This window comes from Dipteris shenzhenensis, chromosome 15, assembly GCF_047967505.1.
Source record: "Dipteris shenzhenensis isolate YYH24624 ecotype China chromosome 15, Dip_SZ_1.0, whole genome shotgun sequence".
Classification (NCBI taxonomy): Eukaryota; Viridiplantae; Streptophyta; class Polypodiopsida; order Gleicheniales; family Dipteridaceae; genus Dipteris; species Dipteris shenzhenensis.
Genome location: NC_141610.1, coordinates 34,539,145 through 34,564,681, shown reverse-complemented (window position 1 = coordinate 34,564,681; position 25,537 = coordinate 34,539,145). Strand labels below are relative to the sequence as shown.

The 25,537-nt window shown below is 48.7% G+C and overlaps 1 protein-coding gene across 1 annotated transcript in view; it reads left to right on the top strand.

The window, feature by feature from the left end:
* The window catches only part of LOC147893724 (vacuolar protein sorting-associated protein 26B-like), a 101,973-nt gene extending 76,893 nt beyond the window's left edge, over window positions 1–25,080 (top strand). The window contains exons 8-12 of the mRNA XM_087385666.1: window positions 7,797–7,863; window positions 23,482–23,526; window positions 23,646–23,701; window positions 24,189–24,364; window positions 24,792–25,080. Of these exons, the coding sequence (XP_087241792.1) occupies window positions 7,797–7,863; window positions 23,482–23,526; window positions 23,646–23,701; window positions 24,189–24,364; window positions 24,792–24,961 (514 nt within the window). The 3' untranslated portion in view covers window positions 24,962–25,080. The remainder of the gene's footprint in view (window positions 1–7,796; window positions 7,864–23,481; window positions 23,527–23,645; window positions 23,702–24,188; window positions 24,365–24,791) is intronic.
* Window positions 25,081–25,537: the final 457 nt, after the last annotated feature.

Sequence of the window (25,537 nt, the reverse complement as noted above, 5' to 3'; positions counted from 1 at the left end):
TTGATATCAGAGCTAGTTTACGAAAGGGGAAAGGTGGAGCGTTGGTGGCGAATCACCCGACGGTGACGACGAACAGGCTAGGCAAGCGAAAAGGCCGCACGATTATTGACCAGCGTCGAGGGAGATCCAACGCGGTTGACGATGTGCGTAATGATTGGCGCTCACGTGGAGCTGTGCTGACGACGAACGATTGGCGTGGAGAAGATAGGGGATTCGTGGTCTACGATCAAACGGAAGACCTGAAAAGCAGACGACGAATTCGAGCGTGGCGTGATACGTGGACTGGTCGTTTGACGTCGGTCTACGCCATAAATACGGTTGTCGACTGCTTCCCTGGCGCATATGCAATCGGAGATTACGGATGACTATGAGGTCTTTCGACGTGGGCAGTCCGGGAACTATTCGCAGAAGAACAGAAAGTCCAAGGAGCAGCAGCAGCTCGTGAGCGGCGAGCAGGAGCAAATTGCTTAGGTGAGCACGTAGTCAGGATTTGGCGCAGCGAGCACGAAGGCATAGGACCCACAGGCTTCGGGATATCCGGCTACCTCGACCCGTGCTAGTTTTCGATTCCTTCAGACAGATTTAGATCAGAGTTCATAGACCAGGGGGCTCTCTGTTACTTCTGTCAATGTTGTGTTTTCTTCTCTTGTTTTAGTTTGGTGATGCTCCGCTTGCATATGAGTTTCTAGTCTACGATGCTATAGGGACAGATTATGCCTGTGCAGATGCCTGTATACTTGAGTCTGAGTTAATTTGCAGAAATTTCCCTAGTATAGGGAAAAGCAGGATTTGAATATATGCCTGTGTCAAGTGCGTAGTTAGTGTGCATGTCAGATTGCAGGAATTCCCTAGTATAGGGAATTGTGTTCAGAGTGTGAGTACATTGAATTGTGTCAGCTTGTGATTACAGTGTTCTAGGGGTGTTAAAAAAAAAAAAAAAAAAAACCCCAAAACAAAACACCTATTGAACTAAATGGAAGCAAAAGAAGGGGCTTCCAGGAGGGACCCTGGTGAATCAGGAGTCCGGCCGACCCAGCAGGGATCGCGCCCAGTAGCTCACACTTTATCTGGCAGGATTGCATTGCTGGAGGATGCCTTGCAACAGTTGTTAGCGCAGCAATTACAAGCCAACGCAGGGCAATCTGAACTTAGGAGAGCGTTACAGAGTATGTCTGCCAGACCTTCTCGAGAAGAGAAGGGAAAGGCTCCAATGGAACTGGAGTCTAGTGTCCATACGGTCGAGCCTAGGAAGGCTAAAGTGCCAAATATTGCCAATTACAGACCGGAAAAGTATTCTGGTCGGATGAACGACCGTAGCTCCGATGTCATTGAGACCTGGTTACACAAATGGGACGAGGCGTTTGCCATTTGTGAGATCAGAAATGACATCAAAAAGATCCGCGAGGCCACCCATATGTTTAGTGAGGCAGCGGATCGGTGGTGGATTAAACAACAAAAAGATGGCATAGCATCCACTACCTGGGAGGGGTTTAAAAGAGAGTTCAGGAAACACTTCTTACCTCCTGAAGAAGCATCCCGAGCTTGGGATCAATATAGGAACCTTCGTCAGAGAAATTTATCAGTGGCAGAATACACTGATAAGTTTTGAGAGAGTGTAATGAAGGTTGATGAACCCCTGCCTCAATCAATCCAAGTGAAAGATTTCATATTTGGATTGAATGATCGAATAAAAATGGAAGTTCGGGCTAAGTACGCGAACACGCTAGATGATGCAATAGCTATAGCCCTGAACTATGAGGATGCCAAGGGCAGCAAGCCAAGTGGGTTTGCACAGGTCGGAACCCAGTATGGGTATCCAAAAAAATCTGGGTTTAAGAAGAAGTGGGCTAGTAGAGGGAGTGGTTCGCAGCCGAGTGGTCAAGCCAAGCAGGCGAGACCGGCTGAAACTCCTAAACCAAGTACCACCATTGGAGTGAAGAGGAAAGTAACTCCAATGGCAGCCCGGGCTTGGTCTAAATCTCCCTTGAACCCAGAACAGCGGGAAAAAGCGAGGAGAGAAGGCTTATGCTTTGGTTGCCTTCAACCTCATCAGTGGAGAGATTGTCCACGTAATAAAGATCGTCGGATGGCTGAGATGGTGATCTCAGAGTGCGACGTGGAGATGCAGGGAAGTCCCAGAGCGGAAGAGATGCAGATTCAGCTAGCGGGATCTTCTCAGAGGTTAGTACCTTGTTTGTTCTGTGTGTCTGTTGCTAAGTTAGTGACGAGTGCACCTGATAACATCCTATCTAAGCCCGCAGCAACGGGGTATACAGCCTTCAATGATACGGAGTTAATTAAAATGAAAGGGCAAGTGGCCAGTCATGATGTCATTGTGTTGTTTGACTCGGCGTCAACTCACAATGTGATTAACTCCAAGCTCGTGAAGAGGCTGAAACTAAAGACAAGTCCATCTGACTACGCGTATACAGTCAGGATGGCCGATGGAAGTTCAATTGAAGTATGGGACCAAAGGGTTACCCAGTTGGAGCTTCGGATTCAGGACTATGCTGAGAAGCTTGATTTTGAAATAACCAAGCTTGCTCATGCGGATATAGCCCTGGGAATGGCGTGGCATTCTAGGAAGAATCCAGCCATTGATTGGAAAAAGCACGTATATCAATTCAAGATGAATGAGGTGCTTTATGTCTTGCGAGGTGAAAGAGATATACCTCAGGGACCGTTGGTTTCCGTGACGGAAATCAAAAAGGCTCAAGTAGAGTTTTTGTACCTTTGCACGGCATCGGTAGAGTCGGTGGATGATTCTTCGACTAGCACTGATGTTACGCAAAGTGGTGAGATGGCCAAGCTGGCTAATCTTATAACAGAGGAGTTCTCTGAATGTTTTAGGGATGAACTACCTCATGGGTTACCTCCAGAGCGGAAAGTTCAGCATAAGATTGAGCTGATCCCGGGGGCAGAACCTGTAACTAGACCTCCCTATAGAATGAGTTTTACTGAAGAAGCGGAGGTGCGTAGGCAACTAGAAGAATACCTCAAGTTGGGGCAGATTCAACCAAGTTTCTCACCTTTCGCTTCACCAGTGATATTAAAGAGGAAAAAAGGATGATACGTTTCGCCTCTGTATAGATTACAGAGCATTGAATAATATCACTGTTAAGCACAGGTATCCGATGGCTCGGATTGATGATTTGCTAGATGCATTACATGGAGCCGTGATTTTCAGTAAGATAGATCTTAAGTGTGGCTACCATCAGATCCGGATTAGAGCCGAGGATGTGCATAAAACCGCTTTCAGGAGCAGGTTTGGTCATTATGAGTTTTTGGTAATGCCCTTCGGGACTTACCAATGCTCCAGCGACCTTCGTCATGCTTATGAACGATTTACTACGTCCGTATATCGGAAAGTTCGTAGTACATTTCATAGACGATATCCTAATATTCAGTAAGAGTGTTACTGAACATCGTGAACACTTAAGGATAGTGTTCAGTATTTTGAGGAAAGCCAGTCTCTATGTGAATAAGAAGAAAACTATACTGTGTATGGTTAGGCTTGAGTATTTAGGGTTCATAATTACTCCACAGGGGGTAGAAATGGATCCGAAGAAAGTGGCTGCGATACTAACTTGGCCAATCCCTCAGAGTTTGACCGCGTTGCGATCATTCTTGGGATTTGTCCAGTTTTATAGAAGGCATATCAAAGGATATTCCGGAATAGTATCGCCATTGACTGATCTGACCTCAGATAAAGTACCTTTTGTTTGGGGACAGAATCAACAGGAAAGTTTTAACACCATAAAACAAGCTGTGGTCTCAGGACCGGTGTTAAAAATAGTTGATCCCCAGAAACCGTTGTTCCTAGAAACCGATGCAAGTGGCATTGCGGTAGGAGCAGTTCTCCTTCAAGAGGGAAGGCCAGTAGCCTTTGAAAGCAAGAAGCTTTCTCCCTCTCAAAGGAATTGGCCAACTCATGAATTAGAGTTGTATGCTGTTATCCATGCTTTGAAAACATGGAGGCATTATCTGTATGGTTCAGAGTTTTATGTGGATGTGGATCATGATACTCTGAAACATTTTTATAAACAACCTGACTTGAGGGGCCGCCAAGCTAGGTGGGCAGAGCTCATGCAGGAGTTTAATTTAACGATTTGGTACCGAAGAGGAAAAGACAATAAGGTAGCTGATGCGTTGTCTCGCATTATGCACAACCTGAGTTTCACGGTATTAGAGAGTGCTCTAATGACCGAGATCAGAGAAACTTAAAAGGTGGACGAGTTTGTCCAGAGCTTATGGCCTAAAGCTCATGTGTTAAAACCCGGGGAAAGTGAAAAGGATGACCTGGCATCCAGAAAAGGCTAAACTTATGCAAGATATACCATAAGGGATGGTATGCTAGTTAGAAATGGCAAGGTGGTAGTACCTGGTCAGAATGATCTCAGGCAGAGAGTCATTCGACAATGCCATGATAGCCCGTGTGCGGGACATCCAGGTGTCGAGAAGACATATGATCTCGTGAGGCGAGATTTCTTTTGGCCAAAAATGAAAAAGCATATTCATGAGTATGTGACACGATGTTTCTCGTGTCAGGTAAGTAAGGCCGAGCGGGTGAAGCCACCCGGACTTTTACAGCCCTTGGAAATACCACTAAGTAAGTGGGAGAGCATTTCCATGGATTTTATTGTAGGGCTACCTGCAACACAAGGAGGGTATAATTCTATCCTTGTGGTGGTTGATCGTCTAACCAAGATGGCTCACTTCATTCCGACTAGAGAGTCTGTTAGTGCCCCGCAAGTGGCGGATTTGTTCATTAGACATATATTTCGTCTGCATGGATTGCCTAGATTCATAGTGTCAGACCGAGATGTCAGATTTACCGGTCATTTTTGGACAGCGGTATTTGAGACACTAAGGACTGAGTTGGGAATGAGTAGTGGGGATCATCCTGAGACGGATGGTCAGACGGAGAGAGTCAACCAAACTTTAGAAGATATGCTGAGGGCATATGTGTCATTGAGGCAACATACATGGGACAAGTGGTTGCCATTGTTGGAGTTTGCCTACAATGATAGAAAACATTCATCTATCGGGTTCAGTCCGTTTGAGCTGAACTATGGTTATAGACCAGCCAATCCGACTATAGTTGGAGTACCTCAGAAAGTGCCTAGTGCCGCGAACTTTGTAGTTCAGATGCGGGAGATGCTAGCACTTGCGAGAGCTAATATCCGCCAGGCTATGGATAGAGCCAAGGTGTATGCGGATGAAGATCGGTCTATAAGAGTATTTGAAGAAGGAGAAAAAGTTTTTCTCAGAATTCCTTCGCACTCGAAGTCGTTGACTTCAGGAGAGTGTGCCAAGTTATCACCTCGATACTGTGGGCCGTGGTTAATTCTAAAGAGAATAGGCAGTGTAGCCTATAAATTAGAATTGCCACAGGGGTGTAAGGTGCACCCGGTTTTTCATGTTTCACGCTTAAAGAAATTTTTACATACAGGTGACTCAGTAATCGAAGGTGTGGTTTTGTTTCAGGAGATAGAGGATATTGCAAGGCGCAAACCAACAAGAATCGTGGACCGAGGAACAATGCAAATACGAAATCGAAGGATACCCACGGTGTTGGTTGCATGGCATGGTCAGCCTCTATCCGAAGCTACCTGGGAATCCGTATATCAGTTGCGGAGAGTGTTCCCACACTTTATCATTGAGGACGCTGATGTCTGAAGAGGGAAGGAATGTTACGCTCTAGCCGAGGTAGCATGACCTCGGAAGAATCAGTCGACATTTCCCTTATAGGATCTATCTCTGTAATATATGTGGTTGTCTGTTATTTTTGTTGGAGATGGGCCTTAATCATGCTATAGGTAATTGACTGGTTCGGTGTTTATAATAAGCAACCTGCTTTAGTAGCACTGACTTGCAAGGCAGCGCTTTATGACCTCCTAATGAATTTGGACACTCACCCCATGCCCATGCCTTGATTCACTCCTTTCTATTCTAATTTTTCTCGTGAGTGAGCTACTGCATGCTCTTGTTTGATCTCTCTCGACTGCCATGTGTCCGCACACCATGACACGACATAGTGTTTAGCTGCTTCCATTCTAAGAAGAGACATCTATCTTTTGCATGATCAGTTTAGGAGCATTTTGTGACCATGAAATGCTATTTTGGACTTGGTGAGACTCTGTTGAATACTTTTTTGGATACCATCATATCATCATCATCATTGCCATCAAAGAAGACTAGGAGAAGAAGAAGAAGAAGAAGTGGAGGGGAAAAAAAAGAATAGTAGTAGTAATAGTAAGAAGCGCATGTACATGCCTACCACCATTCATAAGAGGTGGTCTCATTTGTGAATTTATTTATTACAGGATTCAACTCTCATACGGTAAAACTTCAGGACTTGTCTCGAATTCCTTCCCAATGCGTTTCATGCTGACCCTTTTCTTTAATATGTTGCTTCATCTACCAAGACCAGTTAGATCCAATACTAGTATTGTCCCTTTTGACTATACAGGATATCCTTCAAAACTGTGAAGCTTCGGCTAATGACTTGAAGAAGTTGTAAAGTTTCTCTCCGTCTTCTAGGAGTTTCAGTAAGTTCTTGATCTTTTTTCACTCTCTTTAGTAAAATATTTGACGATTTGTATTGGTGGTACAATAGCTAGTTTAGCCGTGGCACCAGCCAATGGTGCCTACAAAATTATGCTGGGCTAGTCTTCTTGATTTGGACTGCTTTTATTGTATGTTCTACCTAATATAATGTGGTGTACACTGTAGAGAGTGTTGGACCTATCTGGTCTGCAAAAGGCCACCTTTTACAATGATTAGATTGCTTCCTGTTGTGTGCTACCTGAATTTGATAAAGAATGTGTATTCTATCGTTTGTGCACTGGTAGTAGCTCCTTATGTTTCTCCCGAGGCCTTCATCTCAACAAGGGCAGATGTGGGGATCAGCAGGGGCAGGGTCCTAGTTTCAGGATTGTGAGATTCACTAGTCTCTTGTAATGCAGGCGCCTTTCCAAGAATTGATTAGAGTCCATGATTTTGAAAGAGAAATTGATAAACTTTTTGACAATTATAACATGTAACCAACCAATCAAACTGAAATCTATAAATACATCAAGGAGATGCAAGAATGGTGGAAATAAGAAATCCATTTCATGCTACATCCTGTGAGGTGGAAAAAGAAACTAAGATTCTTCACTCTAGAATTGGTTTTCGAATTAGGGTTTGTGATTCCTTAGACTGCTAGCAATATCCTAACGACTCCAACCTCAGCTCATGTCAGATTCTTCTAGTGGCCTATTTGTCGCAAAACCCCCTTTCTCTTTTTTGGAAAAATACCTGGGGTTCTAGAGGTATGTTTGCAACAGTCAGATTTTAAGAAGAGAGATTGCAGAATATTAGAAGGTAGCTTCTAGGTTAATGGGATTTTCTTGTCGATTTGGAATATATTTTTGCCAAACTAGTCACAGAAAATTGAATAGCACTGAAAACTTTTACTGTAGATCTGCCTTTAATTGAATAGCTGTTTTATTGCTCAAGTTTTATTTCTATGATTGAAATGTGTCAAATACATATGCAAGAAAAGGATTCTATTTTCAAAACTTCAGGGATGCAGTTTAGGATGTAATTTTTGAACGATAAAAGAACGAGTGCCTGTTAACATGAGCTAGTTTGTTAGAGTTTAACTCTCTGTGTGTGTGTGTGTGTGTGCATGCGTGTGCATGCGCGCGTGTGTCTCACACAATATTTAGGGTGTGCTTTTGTTACTAGAGAGCCTCAAAGAGCACAAGGATTGCCAGTCATGTAGGTTAAACGCGGGTAATCTTTTGCAGGTACATTCTGAAGGTGACAGTTGGTCGTAGTTTTCCATCAAACATTACAGCAATCAATGATTTCTGGGTAATTTTCACATTTAGAAGTTTTGTGACCTCTCATGTCTACAAACAATATTTGGACATTCTTTGCTTCCGTCACATCCATTGTAGCTACAAATAATATTGAGGATTGAAGGCCCCTCAGAAGTTCATCACAATGTGCAGTTTGAGCCTATCTTTTTGTATTTCAATGTATGAGAGCTGCTGCGCGCGGTGCGTCCGGGGAACAAAGTGGCTTTATCTGAGTGTTGTTTTTGTTCCAACTTCCAACTTTGTTTTGAGTCAATGCCATGATTTATATCATCCATGAGTAAACTGTGCTCTATCCGTGCCTGATTTGGGGCTATCAGGAGTCTCTATTCTTCTGAAAAATGTCTGAAATTTTCCAAAGTCACCTCTTACCCCTTCCAGTGGGTGCATCCCCTGGCGTTTTGCGGTAGCCTGACATTGTATGAGGGTGCCTTGGATGGGGTGGGAGCTCGTTGGGCCAATGTCTACTCTCCTACTGGTTGAACATCTCTAGAGGGTAGGTTCGGGTTCCTGAGCATGACTACCGCTAGTCAATAAAGGCTCCTCTCCCTATGAAGAAGCTGAAAGCTAAGGAATCTGAGCTGCCTTTGTCAATCTATGATATTCCCTCTCAAGACACTGTTTTGTAAAACATTGCGTGGACATGAGATGAGCAATCAGCCCTGACTCCACTCTCTCCTACCCTCTCAGCCCTCACAGATCAGCCCACCCTGAGCCCCCTTCTCTGCCCTCACCTCTAGTCTCTCCACTTTCAGCCCTCACCTCCAACCTCTCCACTCTCAATCCTCACCTGTACTAGCCTCTCAGCTCACCCTCAGCCCCCTTCCCGCTTTGAGCCCCCTTCTCTCAGCCCTTACCTCTAGCCTTTCCACTCTTTCTCTCAGCCTCACCTCGCAGCCCCGGCCCCCTACTCTCAAGCTTCAAAGTTCAACCCTCCTTTTTCTTCCAAGTTCTCATTGCTCAGCCCCTCCCTTTGCTGAAAATTTGCAGCCATTTAAGTGCATTTTTTTACAGGAGTCCCTAGGGCCTATCCCTCTCTCTCTCTCTCTCTCTCTCTCTCTCCCTCCCTCTTTTCAAGTTTCATCCTCTTTTTCAATGTCTCCTCTCTTCATCAATGTACAATTCAGTTTTCCATGGATTTTTGTATGTTTTGAAAAGTTTAACGCTAAAATGGAGCTGTTAAAAGTGATTTTATTTTAATATTTTGGTATATTTCCATGTGATTTGATGACATGCCATATGAAGTTCTTGTTCTTGTTCCCCCTTCCACATTCGGGAATGTTCCAGTTTTGGCATCAGACATTCCTGGAATGTTCGCGTTCCCTGGTAACGATCATAGTAGGGCTCCGAACTGGAGGGTTACGCCGAGGCTGAGGCTGAGACTCAGGCTGATGCTGATACTGATGGGGATGGTCATTTGAGAGGGGGCTAAAATGAGTCTGGTGGTATGTGGGAAGGGGGGTGACAGGAAGGTAGAATACTATAGGGGGGCAAAAAGGGGGTACAATAGGGATAGTTACTGGGGCACTCCATTGGAACAGGTGGAATGCCAATCCGTAAAGGAAGAACTACATTCACTCTCACACCACGTACGTCACAGCAGAGACCTTACAGATGCACTTTGATGCACTAAAGTATCACCTTGACCTCACCTTGTCACTTCTCCCTAATAACTCACCCCCATAGTCTGCCGCCACAATGACCACTGTCGCACAATCTTAGCCATGTCCTATTTTTGTTTTGATCTATAATCAAATGGCATAGAACTTGACCACCCTACTGACCTTCAAACCCTAGGATCCCACCCAATTTTGTTAAACTTTCACGCTTGGTGCCGCATCATCACTGAGTCCCAAAATTTTCCCCAAGATGAGGAAGTGATGCAGGTGGTGAAGCCCGAGGAATTAGATGCATGGGTTTGCAAATACGATCCCTCGCAAAGAGACATTGAATGGATGTAAACCCGTGGTTGTTACATGGCTATTACCGCCCAGAATCTCTTATACCGCCCAGAATCTCTTACATGTATGTATGGGGGCATATGTTTACACTATGGCCTATACGCGCCTTTTGGTGCTGATGGCATCAATAGAGATGTCATAGTAAGTAGTCTCTGCTATGCATGATGGAGTTTATGGTTTTCAATCTTGTGGGAGAGAGCCCATGTGCACACGTGTGCCTGTGTGTACATGTGTATATATATCTACATGCATATGTACACACATGTATTATATGCATATATGTGTGTGTGTGTGTGTATGCGCGTGTTTGTCATATTGCTCCTGCCACTCATCGTCAACGATGCCTGTCTATATGGGAGTCTATGCCTCATCTGTTTTGGCATTGCCCGGAGTCTCATGATTTCTTACTTCTGCTACACCAGCGGCTTCAGCTTGTTTCCCCTGTGCTTCCTTAGGCAAGAATTGAGAGAGAGAGAGAGAGAGAGAGAGAGAGAGAGAGAGGTGGGCCCGACGAGTGTGTGTGTGTGGAGAGATGTGTGAGGGAGGAGAGAGAGCCCTAAACCTGTTCCCCTTGCTTGCTGCCAGGCCTTCTAGCCCCCCCGGGGCCGTTATCCTCCATCCATACCCCTTCCTTTGGGTCGTGCCAACAGCTGTGATTCACCCAGGACTTTGCCTGGTCCTTGCCTCGTCTGCAGGTCTTTTGTTCTGCTGCTGAAACGACTGCTCTCCTGGTCTTTCCCTCCAACTCCCACCATTTTTCTGGTCTCTGCTATTACCCACAGGGGGTGTGAGTGTGTGTGTGTGCATCTGGGTTGGTTTCAGGGGTTTTCTTGCCAGTTTTTCCCTCAGTCTGAGTCACCTATTTCCCCCCTTTTTGTTTTGCTGCTTATAGTGTTTCATTTGCTGCTGATAAATCTTGGTTCAGTATTGTCCCTCTGTTCATACGCCTAATTCTGCACCTGGCTCTGTTTCTGTTCATAGGCCTTCTTTTGCTCTCGTTTTTTTCTGTTCATAACCTTTTTTTCACAGCTTCTAAGCTCTCGCCATTTTTAGCCTTCTCGAATCAGTCATAATCCTCACCTAATTCTCTCCCATGTTCTCCTTGCTGTCCATATTTGCCTCCTTCAGTACTCCTATCATCTCGCCCCGTTCAGCTCTATATCTCTTAGTCTTTTGCGCTTCTGTTTCTGCCCTGATATGGAGTCTCATCAGCTCAAGAGGAATGAACCCAACTGCCGTCACGTGGTTGCTGTTATGTATGAATCTGGAGCTGCAACCATTTTCGGATACATTACATGAAGGATTTTCAGAAATAAATCAAGCTTGGGGTGATTAGCCTGTCTGAGAGTTTCGGGTCTCAGTCCTTGGACAGGTTCTCTATGTACCGGTTATGAGCTTGGCTCAAAGAGCAGTGATTTTGTTTTTTCCAGGTTGTATGCTTGATGCATGGGATATGGCTCAATGATTGAAATCCCTGCTCAAAGGTTACTTTGTTGAAGGTTGTTACAAAGCGGACAAAGGTTTCTATGAAGTTGTTTTCACGGACACCCAATATAAGCAACAGCTTTCGCTTAAATCTCCACTCTTTTTGGCAATCAATTGGTGCATGTTTATCCTTGGATGTCTACCAAGGATTATCAAAGTTGCATTTGTCATAAATACCTGCAGACCAAAGTTTACCAACCTCAAATCCATCCACTGCAAAACTGTCCTTAGAGGGTGATGCATTCTCCGTCCCACTGTCCTACGCTTGAAAACTTTCTTGGGCGACTGCCAATATGATGAAGAGGACCTCTCTCTAGCTGATGTTTTATCAGTTTCCTTGGAAGGCGTGACCTGCATTTTAGCCTTACCCTTATCAGTCACCAAGGGGGGTGAAGCATTCCACGCACCTCTAGGACCTGGTGCTGCGACAGGCTTTGCCAAAGAAGCATCATTTGAGTGCGCAGCCGTAAGGGGGGGTTCAGTAAAGCATGTGGGCATTCAGATTGCATATGCCCAAATTTACCACATTCAAAGCAAGGGCCCACAAATTTGCCCCATTTCAGCTCAGAAAACCTGCTAGGATGGCATGCCTGCCATATTGCCCTGAAGATTCACATGTGGAGGAGTGGATCTGTCAGTGTCCCACTGAATACAAAAGCGACTTACATTGCCAAGAGAACGTGGGGGACAAACACTTTCCCCAAAGCTTCAGCCAAGTAAGGCAATGATGGCAAATCAATTACACTGGCCCTGCGAGCTTCCCCTCCCCCCCCTCGCCGTTAGCTCTACCTCCCCCTAGCTCCTCCCCTCGCCGCGACCACCCCCACCCCTCCCCCTCCGCCCTCGCCCCCCGTCCCCCCTCCCCCTCACCCGCCGCCCACCTCGCTGCGCCCTCGCCTCGCCTCCGCTCCAACCCGCCCCCTCGCCTCCGCTCCAACCCGCCCCCTCGCCTCCGCTCCAACCCGCCCCCTCCGCTCCAACCCGCCCTCGCCCTCGCCTCGCCTCCGCTCCAACCCGCCCCCTCGCTGCTCCCTCGCCATCCGCCCCGCTCCAACCTGCCCCCTCGCTGCTCTCTCGCCCCGCCCCTCCGCTCCATCTCACCTCACCATCGCCGCCCCCCCCCTCGCCTCCACTCCCCCCCCCTCTCCCTCGTCTCAGCCGCCCTCACCCCCCCCTCCGCTCTCTTCCACCCCGCCCTCCGCCTCACCTCGCTTCACCCAACCCCCCCCCTCGCTTCACCTCACCCCCCCCCCCCCCCTCTCGCCGCTCCGCCTCACCCGCCGACCCCCCTCGCTTCACCCGCCCCCCGCCTCCATTCCGCTCTCCCCGCCCCCCGCTTCACCTCTCCGCCCCCGCCACTCCAACCCCGCCCCCCCCGCCCTTCCGTGCCCTCCCGTATTCCCCGCACCCCGCAGCCTTCACCCCGCCCTCCGTTCCGACCCCCCCGCCCCCTCACTTCGCCTCGCCCGCCTCACCCCCAGGCTCCACCTCCCGCTTCGTCCCCCTTCTTGGGTGGCAGCCTGTTTTTTCCTCATCGGAAGCTTGCAGTTATTCTTGGCGGTATGGCGGCCCCCTGCCCGGATCCGGAGGCCCAGTCGGACCCTCCCTCTCCAGATGCCTACCGCGTTATCCTGACAGAGCAACAATCATCTCGTGTTCAGGAGGTTGCCATTGACTTTGCTCGTACCTCTGTTTACGGTAGAGTCATTGGACACTCCCCCTCCAGGTCTGCCATCAGGGACTGGCTCCAGTCCACTCTCCTGCTAGAGGATGGCCATATTGAGGAGGTGGCCCTTATGGGAAGGGGCATCTTCTGGCTCAAACTCTCCAATGAGAAAGCTGCGAGCAACCTGATTGCCGGTTCCCCCACATCGGTGGATGGGAAGATTATCATGATAGTCCCGTGGTACCGTGGATTCAGCGCAGCGGATTTCGATGTTCGGTTCCGTATACCTCGCCACCCAGTGACACTAGTTTTTCCAGGGCTTGCTACTGAGTTGCGGCCGATTGTCAGGGACTTGGGCTCCCATTTTGGCTTGGTTATGCACGACACCTTTGCCGACGCGGTGACCACGGCAGGAGCTCCCCGAGTCCATGTGGCTGTGGCGGATCCTGCGACTCTCCCTGCAGTGATCGAGATTGTGACAGGTGCCGGCAGCATCACCCAGAGCATGATAGTCACCGGACAGCCAGGTCAGTGCCTGCAGTGCCACGGCTTTGGGCACTTGGCGGCTGCTTGTCCACGCTTCGCCAGCTCGTCTCGACCCCCCCCGCCCCCGCCCCCTCCGCCCCCCCCCCGGACAGCCACGTCAGGAGGAGCCGAGGCAGCCGGAGTCTGGTCCAGAGGTAGTGGGCGGTTGGACCGAGGTTCGAAGGAAAAGAGGAAAGAACAAGAAGATTTCGGATAAAGGCAAGGAGGCAGAGGTTACCCTTCCTGCAGCAGCACTCCAGAGACCTGACAGGCAGACGCCCCAGGGACCTGGGAGAGCTTCTTCTTCGACGGCAGCCCGCCCTCCACAGCCTCAGATCCCCCTCTCTCCCGCTCCCCCGCCTTCTCCCCAGTTTCCCCCCCCTTCGCCCGACCCGCAGTTTCAGCCCCCGCCTCCTCTTCCTCAGTCTCCTCCTCCTCCCCCTCAGCCCCAGCTCCAGATGCATCCCCATCCCCCCCCCCCCCCCGTCCCCCTCGCCTCTCCTACAGAGTTAGCTGCACCGTCGGCTTTCCAGCCGAGTGCAGCCCCCGCTCCACCTCCTCCACCTTCTCCGCCAGTCGCCTCCGTGGAATCCGAGTCGCCTATCCCGCAGCCTCCTCCCCCTCCCCCCCCGCTGGCAGGACACCCGGAGTCTATACCACCACTGGAGCAGGCTTCCCTTTCCGCTAGCCCCTCAGTGGCAGACTCAGCTGGGTCTCAGCTCCAGGAGAGAGAGCTTCCTCGAGACTTTTACAGATCTGGCCCCTGGGACTACCTGGATGTGGCCGACCTTGGGACCTTCCCGGCTTGTCTCGACATTAGTATCTTCCTGCTCCGCAAAGGGGCGGATGGGAAGATTGCTGCCTTGGCTCCCAGGGATGGCCCTAGCTTCGCTTTCACGTTCCTCAGCGATGGCACCGAGACCTGGACAGACGACTCGGTTTGGGAGGCTCTCAGAGAGCAGACACACGCCCAGGTTTGCTCCTGGATAGGCCCGTCCGGTGGGCAGCTTCTCGAGACTCAGTGGTCCGAGGGCGATGTGCGCCTGCGGTGGCGTTGCGCCGCCAAACGTTTCCGACTGATTGTGATCCTCAGACCCCCCCTGTCATGGCCTCTTTCCCAGGATGTCAGAGCTTGGTCCCAACAGAAACTCCGAACCTTCTACGGGATGACCACTTCAGAGATCTCGAGCTGGCTCGAGAAAGCATTTGCTCATGGCACCAGAGGCCTCTCGCCATTGCTGAAGGTGTTGAAGAACGGGCAGGACGACCCCGTCTCCCCCTCCAAACCTTCTCATAAGCGGCAGCGCCTCCATTCCGATATGTCTGATTCTTCTTCGACTTCGACCGCGAGCAGACAGTTGTTCGCAGCCCCTCGTCCCTCTCCATGAGCCTACACCTCGTATCCTGGAATGTGAACGGGTTTCACTCTTCGGGCACCCGTGGTCCCAGGAAGCTCATTTTGCGACAGGAACTTCAGCCTGCAGTGATTGGTCGATTGGATGTACTTTTGCTCCAAGAGCACAAGCTTTCTGCGGCTCATTCCCGTAGCTGCGGGAAGGTTCTCCCTGGACGTTCCTACACTTATTGGGAGCCTTCGATCGGCGCACAGGGGAGGAGTTGGGGTGTCTGTACCTCCGTGTGCGAGCAGTTAGCCCAGGAAGTTTTCGGTCACGGCACGTTGATCCCAGGCCGAGCCCTTTGGGTAGGCCTGAATTTGGAGGGATCCAAAATAGGAATCCTCAACATTTATGCTCCCATAGACCTCCGATGCAGAGCCACCTTCTGGAGGACACTTACAGGGATTCTTCCAGACATGGATTCCTGGATTGTTGGAGGAGACTTCAACAACCTGGAGACCTTGGAGGACCAGCAGGGCAGAGATCCGGAGTTCACAGGTATGGCTCAGGCAGAGCAGTCAGCTTGGGACTCTTTCATCTTCGCGACAGGAGGGAGGGACAGTTGGAGAGACCCGTCCTTCCGGCGTTGGCACGGGAGCCTGGACTTCTCTTGGGGCTTCCGCAGGGAAGGAGGCAGACTCCTGGAGAGGCTTGATAGATTTTATGTCAGTGATTGGGCCATCAGTAGAGGCGGCCAGGCGGGTATAGTTCCAGGGACGACACTCTCCGACCATGCGCCTGTGCTCCTATCATTAGATTCGGCAGCCCAGACTCTCCCCCCCCGATCATGCAGGATTCCCGACTCCATCTTCTCGAGGGTGGACGTGCGCAGCAGCATTTGCAGTCTTTGGGACAGAGACTGGGGGGAGGGCGTGGATCTGGTAGACTCGGTCGCGCAGGCTCTGCAGGAGTCCAGCCAGATCTGCCAGCTCGCAGCCCTACAGGTTCGACAGGATTGGTGGGGCAGAGAGAGAGCTCTTCGGAGGGACCTCGCCTCCATTCAGCGACTCCAGCAGGCTTCCCCGGGCTCGGAGGAGCTTCGGATCCAGGCCCTTCGAGCCAGAGCCCTCCTGGAGGAGACCCTCCAGCGTCGCTCCGAGTTTTCCTATCACGCCTCTCTCTCCTTTTGGGCCCGGAAGGGTGACCGGATGTGCAGGGAGTTCTTCAGGACGCATGGCCAGAGAGCTGCAGGTGATCAGCTTCGGAGTCTTAGGACAGCGGATGGTCACATCGTTACGGATCCGGGGGAGGTCCTGGGGTTGGCCACTGACTTCTACAGGACCCTCTTCCAGCAAGAGCCGCTTGCCCCTCGTGCTAGTCGTGCCCGTGAGGAGGTGTGGAGGCACATTCCACCCCTGGTCCAGCCTAGCATGCAGGCGACGTTGTTGGCGCCGTTCACCTCGGATGAGATGTTGGAGGCCTTGATGGCTATCGACGGACAGAAATGCCCAGGTGAGGATGGGCTATCCCGAGCATTTTTCACCTCCTTCTGGGACCAGATCCATCAGCCCCTCCTTGCAGCTCTGCAGGGGATTTTCAGCAGCGGTCAGATGCCAGAGAGCCTTTCCTCAGGACTGATTTGCCTCATCTCGAAGGGAGGAGATAGACAGGAGATCCGCCAGTGGTGTCCGATCACTCTCCTTACCACTGCCTACAAAATCCTCGCCAAGATGATCAGTGCCAGAGTTCGGCCTCTACTCCCAGACCTCGTCCATGACACTCAGACAGGCTTTGTCCAGGATCGCAGTATCCTGGATAATGTCTTCACCTTTTCAGAGGCGGCGGAGTGGGCTTAGTACAGCGGATCACACCTTGCCATTTTACTTCTCGACTTCGAGAAGGCCTACGATCGCGTGGACTGGTCCTTTTTGGAGGGGACTCTGGAGCGGCTAGGTTTCCCGGCAGGTTGGATTCAGGGTATCTCAGCTTTGTACAGGACAGCGTCTAGCAGAGTCATCATTGGAGGCAGGATGGGTGAGCGCTTTAGCTTGGAGAGATCAGTACGTCAGGGCTGCCCCCTGGCTCCTTACCTGTTTCTCTTCTTCGCCGAGGCCATGATTTACTACCTTCGGGCGAGGTCCACAGGGCTCAGGGGTGTTCGCCTTCCACTCCGGGAGGACACGGAGCTTTTGGACTCGGAGTACGCAGATGATACAGCCCTTTATGTCCAGGACGATGAGAGGATGCTAGAGAGGGTGCGGATGGCCCTGGAGGTTTTCTGCTCGGCCGCTGGTGCAAAAATCAACTGGAACAAATCAGTTGGTTTTCTCACAGACCCGGGGGCGTGTTCTCAGTGGGGGCGATTTCTGGGTTTCAGATGGATTCCACGTGGACAGACAGCTAGATACCTTGGCTTCCAGGTTGGCCTAGACATCACGCCAGCTCAGCAGTTTCTCCCGGTGCTAGACTCCATCCGACGGAAGCTGGCTTTCTGGAGCACTGCTAAGCTCTCCCTTGCAGGTCGTGCCTTGGTAGTTAACCAGGTCCTCCTAGCCACGGCTTGATATGTGGCTTCCTGCTGGTGCTTCTCGAGATCCAGCGTGGCACAGCTCAGGAGGTTGGTTCGGAACTTCCTTTGGTCTGGGGAGGATGGGCATAGAGATACCAGAGCCAGGGTAGCTTGGCAGACAGTCATTCTTCCGCAGGCTGAGGGTGGCCTGGGGGTCATTGATCCAGAGCTTCAGAGTCAGGCCTTGTTAGGCAAGCTTATCATTTGCGGTTTGACCCCAGGGGGACAGACGTGGAAGATGTTACTTCAGCAGGTTGTCGGCTCTTGTGTCCCGCGCCGAGGTGGAGAGTGGCTACCGTCCCTCAGGTGGATCTTCACCTCCGCCCCGCTCACTCAGCCCCGCTCCCCACTCGTTCGTAGCCTCCTCATGGTTTGGAGGCGGCTCCGCCTCAGTCTCATTCAGTCCCCTCACAGCTGTCAGGAGGAGATCGATCGCCAGCCGCTTATCTGGAACGGTCAGGTCAGAGATGCCGAGGGCCTTCAGTTGGGGGAGAGATCACATATCAGGTGGGACGGCTGGATGAGGGGGCCAGCCCGATCCCTTCGTGTTTGGAGGGATACGTACAGACATCTGGAGATGACTGATCTTGCAGACGCAGCTGGAGGTGCACGTGGAGCCCAGGCGAGACGCACGGAGATCGACGGTGCGATCCCAGTTGCTTGGTTGGTTCCACCTGAGCATCAGATCCTCATGCCTGGTGACACCCGCTGGCTGGGACAGTTCACCCCCCGTGGCATTCCACTGGTGATCGCAGGACGTATGGATGACTCCTCTATCTCCTTCGCGGTTTCTGGGGATGGACGACTCAGGAGAGAGGGTGCGCTCATCGACCCCCTACTCCCGTGGCAGAGGGTTCGGGTCGTAGGCCTCTTGGGGAAGGTCTGGCGTACCGACCCTAGCATCGAGCAGGACCAGGTGCAGCTTTGGCGTCTTTGGCTCTGGGAGGGGCGGGCCTTGTCAGAGCTTGAGTGGGACCCAGGAGAGTGGTGGTGGCCAGAGATTGTGACAGGACAGGGGCCGACCTCCTTCGCCTACAGTACGACTCTGGGCAGGCGAGTTCTCGGGAGGATGCAGAGCCGCCCCCCCACCCAGCGACCCAGCTGGTACGCACAGGGTATTTCCAGGTTCTTTTTGCAGGCATTCTGGAAGGCCTTGTGGGAGAGCTGGCGGCCGCGGAAGATCTCATATTTCCTGTGGCTTCTTGCCCACAAAGGTCTTCCAGTGGGGAGCTGGTTGAGGCAGATAGGCCAGGACGGTTGCTGCCAGATTTGCCATGCGGATGAGGAGACACCAAAACACTGCCTGTGGAGCTGCACTCGCGCCCAGGAAGTGTGGAGGTGGACTTTTGGGATTCTTACTCGCGCAGCACCAGAGCTAGGATTGATCACTTGGGGCGCGTTCTGTTGGTGCAGCACCGCACCTGGTCTTCATCACTTATTCGAGGCATGCCAGCAGGATCCCACTTTCCTTATTACACAGGGGACGTGGGGACCGCTCGAGGGTATCCCACAGCACCTAGCAGAGGCTGATACAGGAGTCCGGGAGAGGCAGCCAGTCTGGGAGATTATTAGCAGCATCACAGGGTGGCACATCTGGACCTCGCGCTGCGCGCAGATCCTAGGTGGCACCTCCTTATCGACTGCCCAGATCATGGCGGAGATTTGGAGTGAGATTATTCATACTCTCAGAGGCCAGTGGGACCAGATTCAGGGAGACTCCCGGGCCGGTCAGGAGAAGCGGAGACGCTTCCTCCGGGCTTGGGACACACAGGGCCTCTTCTTCGTGCAGACTACGCAGGGCCTTCGGTGGCATTACTCACCACCCCGATGGCTGTTCATTCATACTCGTCTTATCCCTCCGTGAGAGGATGGTTTATTTTGCTACCTTTTAGGGCTGCGTCCGATTTGTGAACGCAGCCCGTCAGCTATAAGCTGACCTCTTGTATCTTGTTCTCGAAGTAATATAATTAGCACTGTTTTTTCGGCAAAAAAAAATGATGGCAAATCAACCACCTCAACTGATACTAGGAAATGCTTATCAGGAATATGCTGGTCCGGGCCATAGCCTGGTACGGCCATGCAAGAATAGCTTTGAGGTTATGCCACACTTACTGGTTTGTAAATATGTACATATCGCTTAAATGCCTTACATATAATATTCACGGCCTCTGTAATATAAATAAATGGAGGCTGCTTTGCTGCTCATAGTCATGTGGTTTGTTTGCAAGAACACAATCAACACTTCTTTGGCGGGCCGTGAAGGTTTCTTTGTGGGATTTCACATCTTTTATGCTGGCCCTGCTTCTTTTTTAGGGGTTGCCATGCTGGTTCATACTGATTTACAGCCGCAATTGGTTTAATAATGACCCGCATGGTCATTACCTTTATTGTCAGATGCATCATAAATGGGGATACTTATGAATTTGCTTCAATTCATGCATCCTCTACATCTGCAGTTCGGGCTGAAATGTGGCATCGTTTGGCTGAATATCCTTGGAGGGGTCATGCTTTTCTATGTGGACATTTTAATAACTCCCCTGGCAATCATGATAGCAGTACACATCGTTCACATATGATGGGAAGAGAAAGGGATGCCTGGACACTCATGCTTGATACTTTGCATGCGTGTGATTTATGGCAGCATCTAATGCCTCATGATTTTCGCTCTACTTTCCATCATAATGTATTTACTCAGTATTGGTCATGCTCAGATCAATGGTACATGCTTCGTGTGGTTCAGTTTGATGACTTTATCTGTGAGATACATTTGGATTATGCCTTGGGCATATCTGATCATTTTCCATTATCTATGACCTTACATTTACTGCTGGTTGGTGTGCAGCCGCGACTTGCCATGCAAAAGGCTTTTAGTAGTGAATAATTCTTATTTAAAGCACCATGCCTTTCAAGTTATGGTCAAGGCTCTTATTCGTCAACTTGGTCTGCATGCTTCTATTGATAGGGACTGGACATGGGACTGTTTCTCCTTGGGAATGCAGGATCTGATTGAAAATTATGGCAAATGCTATCTTGGGGATTTGTGTCGCAAAGTAGCAGATGCGAAACCTTTTGTTCAGTGCTTCACTCCTATAGTGTAGCAGAGCCAATTGTTCACAGATGACCAATTTGCTTGGCTCAGAATGATCAATGTAAGCTAAGAAAATGGCAGCTTCACCCTCTTCAGAAAGATATGCAAGATACTGGTTGTTCTTCCAAGGCCTTCTTCAAAAGCCGTGCCGTATGCATTCTTTGCATTGCGTGCTGCGTTGGAATGGATCAAGGACAATGAATAGGCAGCAGCTTTATGTTGAAATCAGAATTGTTTTTCTGATATGTTTGCTGGCCACCTCCTCCCCTACCAGTGGAGGTCGATGCTTGGAAGGTCTTTCTTCAAAATGTTTGACCAATCCTCTCTTAGGAGGATGCAAATAAGCTAGAAGTGCCTTTCACTGAGCAACGGCATTATCTAAATTAGGGTGCTCTAAATCTCCGGATTGGGTTAATAGTTGAGTTTTTGAATATGGGATCAGCTAAGCCCTATCTGTTGTTCATGATTAATAGGACTTGGCTCTCAGGTCATCTGCCTTCATCTTGGCTTGCTGTGTTTGATTCCCAAAAAGGACCTCTGTCGATTTCTGTCAGATTGGCGTCCAACCACATTGATGCCATCTAAAATTATGGTCTTGCACATATCGCATTTTTGTATATGGGATTGCACCCTGCACAGTATGGCTTTGTGCTCCGCAGGCAGTTCATGGACACTATTGCAAATGCTTATCTTGGCAGTTGGGCATTGGGCCTAGGATGCAAAATGTGGTTTACTAGTTACATCTAGATCGCACAGCTTTATCTGATGCCCTCTCATCTTCTTGGTCCTTAGGCCATTCAGTTCGATAGGGGTGCCCTCTTAGTGCCCGTGCCCTGCTCCTCTTTGCAATTGCTACTCATCCCCTGTTGATGCATATGGATAATTGGTTTCACATCATGATTTAGAAGGCATTGAGTTTCTAGGAGGCACACCTTTTGTCATATGGGTTTATGCCGATGATTCTTTTTTCTTTCTATGAAATTTGGAAGCACATATCATGCGTGCGCTTCTTTTATACGGTCTGCTGGGCTAAAGGTGAATTTCCATAAACCGAAACTTTTGCCTCTACATGAGTGTGATTGGCATCGCATCTTGTGCGTGGCCTCTTGCTCTCTCCTGATCAGGTGGTGCGCCATTTGGGTTATCCTATTGGGTGGCATATTTCTTTGCCACAAGATAGACCTTGGGTGCTACAAAAGCTGTTCCATAAGTTATATTATTGGAAACTATCTACTAGGCCACTGCATGTTCGCCTCTGGATTGTGCAGTCTATTATGTGTAGTCTTACTTGCCCCAAATTTCCAGGTCTCATCCTATTTAGACATTTCTCAATAAGGCTATGGAATGCTTTTGGCTAAAGCAAATAGGATCATATGGCGCTTCGTCTTCTCAAATGCAATTATGTTCGCCCTGGATGTATGGGGGCTTGAACATTCTTGACTTTCACACTCGTTTGCTAGCTCTCAAGGCCACGCTCTTGACCAGCCATGGACTCTTATGCTTTCTTGTATGGCTACCTCGCTCCATACCGAAGCTTTCAGCCATTGGGTTCGGGCTATTTCTTATGTTATTTTTGGACATTTCCATGGGCGCATTTCTGGCGGTCCCTATTCTTCTCGATTGATTCATGATTGTTTATTTACATTGGTGGTCGGCCTCCAGATCCCGGCAACACCCTCCAATTGCAAATTCTTCATTGGAGCCGGATCTTTGCTCATCCTTTGGCTCATTTACAGCCTTGAAAGGCGTCTTTTCTGCATTGTTTGGGTGTTTCTACAGCGGCGGATGTAGTACATGATTGCAGTTGCACTCTTTTATTTCCACAGGCCAGGAGACAATATTGTTTGTGGTTGCATCACATATCTATTTGGCGCATTCTTTCTAACTTGCTGCAACCGTTTTAGCCAGTCCCTTGCCTCTTTTCCTCTCTCCCTTTATTGGATCAGAAGCTTGATTAGGAGCTTCCGGGCTACTCTTCCTTTTCATTTGTAGATCTTTCTTTGCCAAGAAGTCTTCCACGGCCTTGGATACATATCACTTTTGGCATTGAATAAGTCTCTTTCTTGGTGGAAGGTTTGCATTTGGAGCAGTAAGCTACCTCTCAAACAGGTTTTCTTGTGGTGCTGCTTGGTAGGGACTTTACCATTGGGATCTTTATTGGCTGCTAGGCGCATTGCTTTTCGGCATGCCCTACTTGTTCTCATCTGCGGGAGACTATCTCACATGTACTTTGGACCAATTCTCTTGCTGGTGATTTTCTTTTCAGACTGACGATGGGTCTTTGTGCTCGTTTTCCTTTCATTAGGTTTGTTATTGGGCATTATGGACTCTATAGAAGGACCAAAATCATAAGGTATTCGGTGATCCATCCCTAGCTAATTACCCTTTCTTCCGGGCATCTCTACGGCAATCCTTCTTCGACTGCCTACATGCATGGGATCATATTTTGTCGTTCTTCTGTTCGCGTGGTATTGTTATAACTGTCAAGTGCTTTTAAAGCATTGAATCTCAGCTGGCCAATCCTTTTTCTTCCGCGTACTGTGTACAACATCATTTTGGCTTTGGGGCCGAAACCCTGAATTATTATCCTTCCCTCTGTTAGTTGTTACTATGCCTTCATTAGACTTCTATACTGCCAAGTGTATGTATGCTTATTACATTCTTAGAAACTGTACAACAGCTGTGTTCAAAGGTAAGAAGAAAATATCATAAAGGATACAACAGGCAAATAAGACGAGACAGCAGCAGGAGCATAAACTTGTGGGTGGGATCATAAAGACAGACAGTCCATGAAGGGAAACAACAATGAAGCCGGTTGTTATTTGTTTTGATTTGTCATGTAGGCATTTTGTTTCTGGTTCTATTCTGTATTTTTTCAAGGTGATTGACAGAGAACACGGTATTTCTAGCTATGATGGCTAAACCCATAAATAAATAGGTAGGTATAAAGCATCAACATTCCTTTGTTTACTGCCTTGACAGGTTCGCAATGTTTCACCACCTCCAGAAATAAATAATAGCATCAAGGTATATCTATCTCCCTAGCCGCATTTTCCCTACTGTTCAAACATTCTTTGCGGATCGGAGATAGATTGGATATGAGAAATTTGAGTGATTCCCTTTTGGGTTTTTTGCTGGTAGGATAGATGGAGGTCGGCATTGAAGATTGTCTACACATTGAGTTTGAGTACAGCAAAAGCAAGTAAGTTCGGGAATGTATATGCAGATTTCTTACTGTAGGTAAGGTGGAAGGAAAATGGGGGCGTGTATCTACCCTCCTATGTTCAAGTTGATTTAGAAATTCAATCTCTTAAAAAGTTCCTTAACTATCTCATGTGCTATGAGAAAATAATGGAAGGGTAATTTGAAAGGGAAATTGATTAAGACAGTTATGTAAACTGACTGTCTAGCTAGCCATCTATGTATTGACACTCCCATGCACGGTTCATTTAGTCATAACCCATTCCTTTACTATCTCCTTTATTCGATTCCCCTGTGCTATGAGAAAAGATAATGGGAGGAGAATGGAAAGGGAAGTCAATTAAGACAGTAATGCCCACTGACTTTGTACCATGCAGTTTCATGCCATCTTGTGGCCCCGTGAGTATATGGTAGGTTGTGCATTAATCTTTACATGGACATAACATCGAAGAAGAGTCTATTAACTTAAAATTTTAAAACTTTTTCAGGTATCATCTAAATGATGTGGTCATTGGCAAGATCTATTTTTTACTGGTTCGTATAAAAATCAAGCATATGGAACTTGAAATCAGGCGGCGTGAATCAACAGGTTCTGGCCCAAACACATATGTGGAGACAGAGACCTTGGCAAAGTTTGAGCTGATGGACGGTGCCCCAGTTCGTGGTAAGTGCATGTCCTCGCTCCTCTACTTTAAAGAAAAAAGGGAAAAGGTCGGGGAAGGGGCAGCAAGCATCTCCAGATTGCCTGTTGAATAAATTAATGCCTACTGTTCCTTTGAGCAGCAACAATGTTGTGCCGAGACTTTACATGCGTGGTAGTAAAGTTTTGAGGGACTTCATTTCTTCATGCCAAAAACAAAGATGCCACTTAATATTGAAAATAGTGGACAGCACAATTCTGAGTTAAACTCAGAAATTAGTGAATGCATTACCACTGATTCGAAATGAAATGAGTATACAGGAATAATGTTTTAAAAATAATTGAAGAATGTCATTCAGCAGAATTACACTAGGTAGATTGCTTGTCACCTCTGTTATGTTTCAGCTTCAATCTTCTATTTGATCTTTCCAATTGCTGTCTGTTGGAGCAGGAGAATCAATTCCTATCAGGCTGTTTCTGAGCCCATATGATCTGACACCGACATACCGCAACATCAACAACAAGTTCAGTGTAAAATACTACTTGAACCTTGTGTTAGTGGACGAAGAGGACAGGCGTTATTTCAAACAGCAGGAGATCACAATGTACCGATTGGAATAAAGTCAGCTAGTGGATTTTGGAAATCTTAGTATAGAAACTCCTGAGATCCTTTGATAATGGAATGGGGTTCTCTGCGCTTAATGAAAGGGTTTGATTTTCTGGGTAGCTGGGGGGTTCTGGCTACGTGCTTTACATAAAACCTTTTTGGGACAGAGACACCCAAGATTGATTTCCCAATCTATTCCTGACAGTCCAGAAACAGTGTCAATAACTTCGAGCCCAGAACAGTTCTTAGGATATGCAGTTAAATGTATGAGGGCCCTCTACTTTCTGGTCTGTGTTGTTTGACGTAGAGCCTGCTTTGTAAAGAAGGTGCAGTTGAAGATTCATGTATAGCAGTGACTACCGAACATATGTGCTCTCCCTCGTTACAAAAAGCTTGTCTCCCAATGGGTGGCTACAACACATTGGAGGAGAAAAGGCTATGTGGACAGCTCAGTTTTGACATGGAGTTGCTGTTTAGAGCTGGGTATTTCTGTAGCCATCACGGAATCAATTATGCCTAATCTTATTTTTTCCCTGATCTTCTGAGGCTGTTTCAAGTATCTTATCAGAAAGCCTCAGGTACAATCAGTT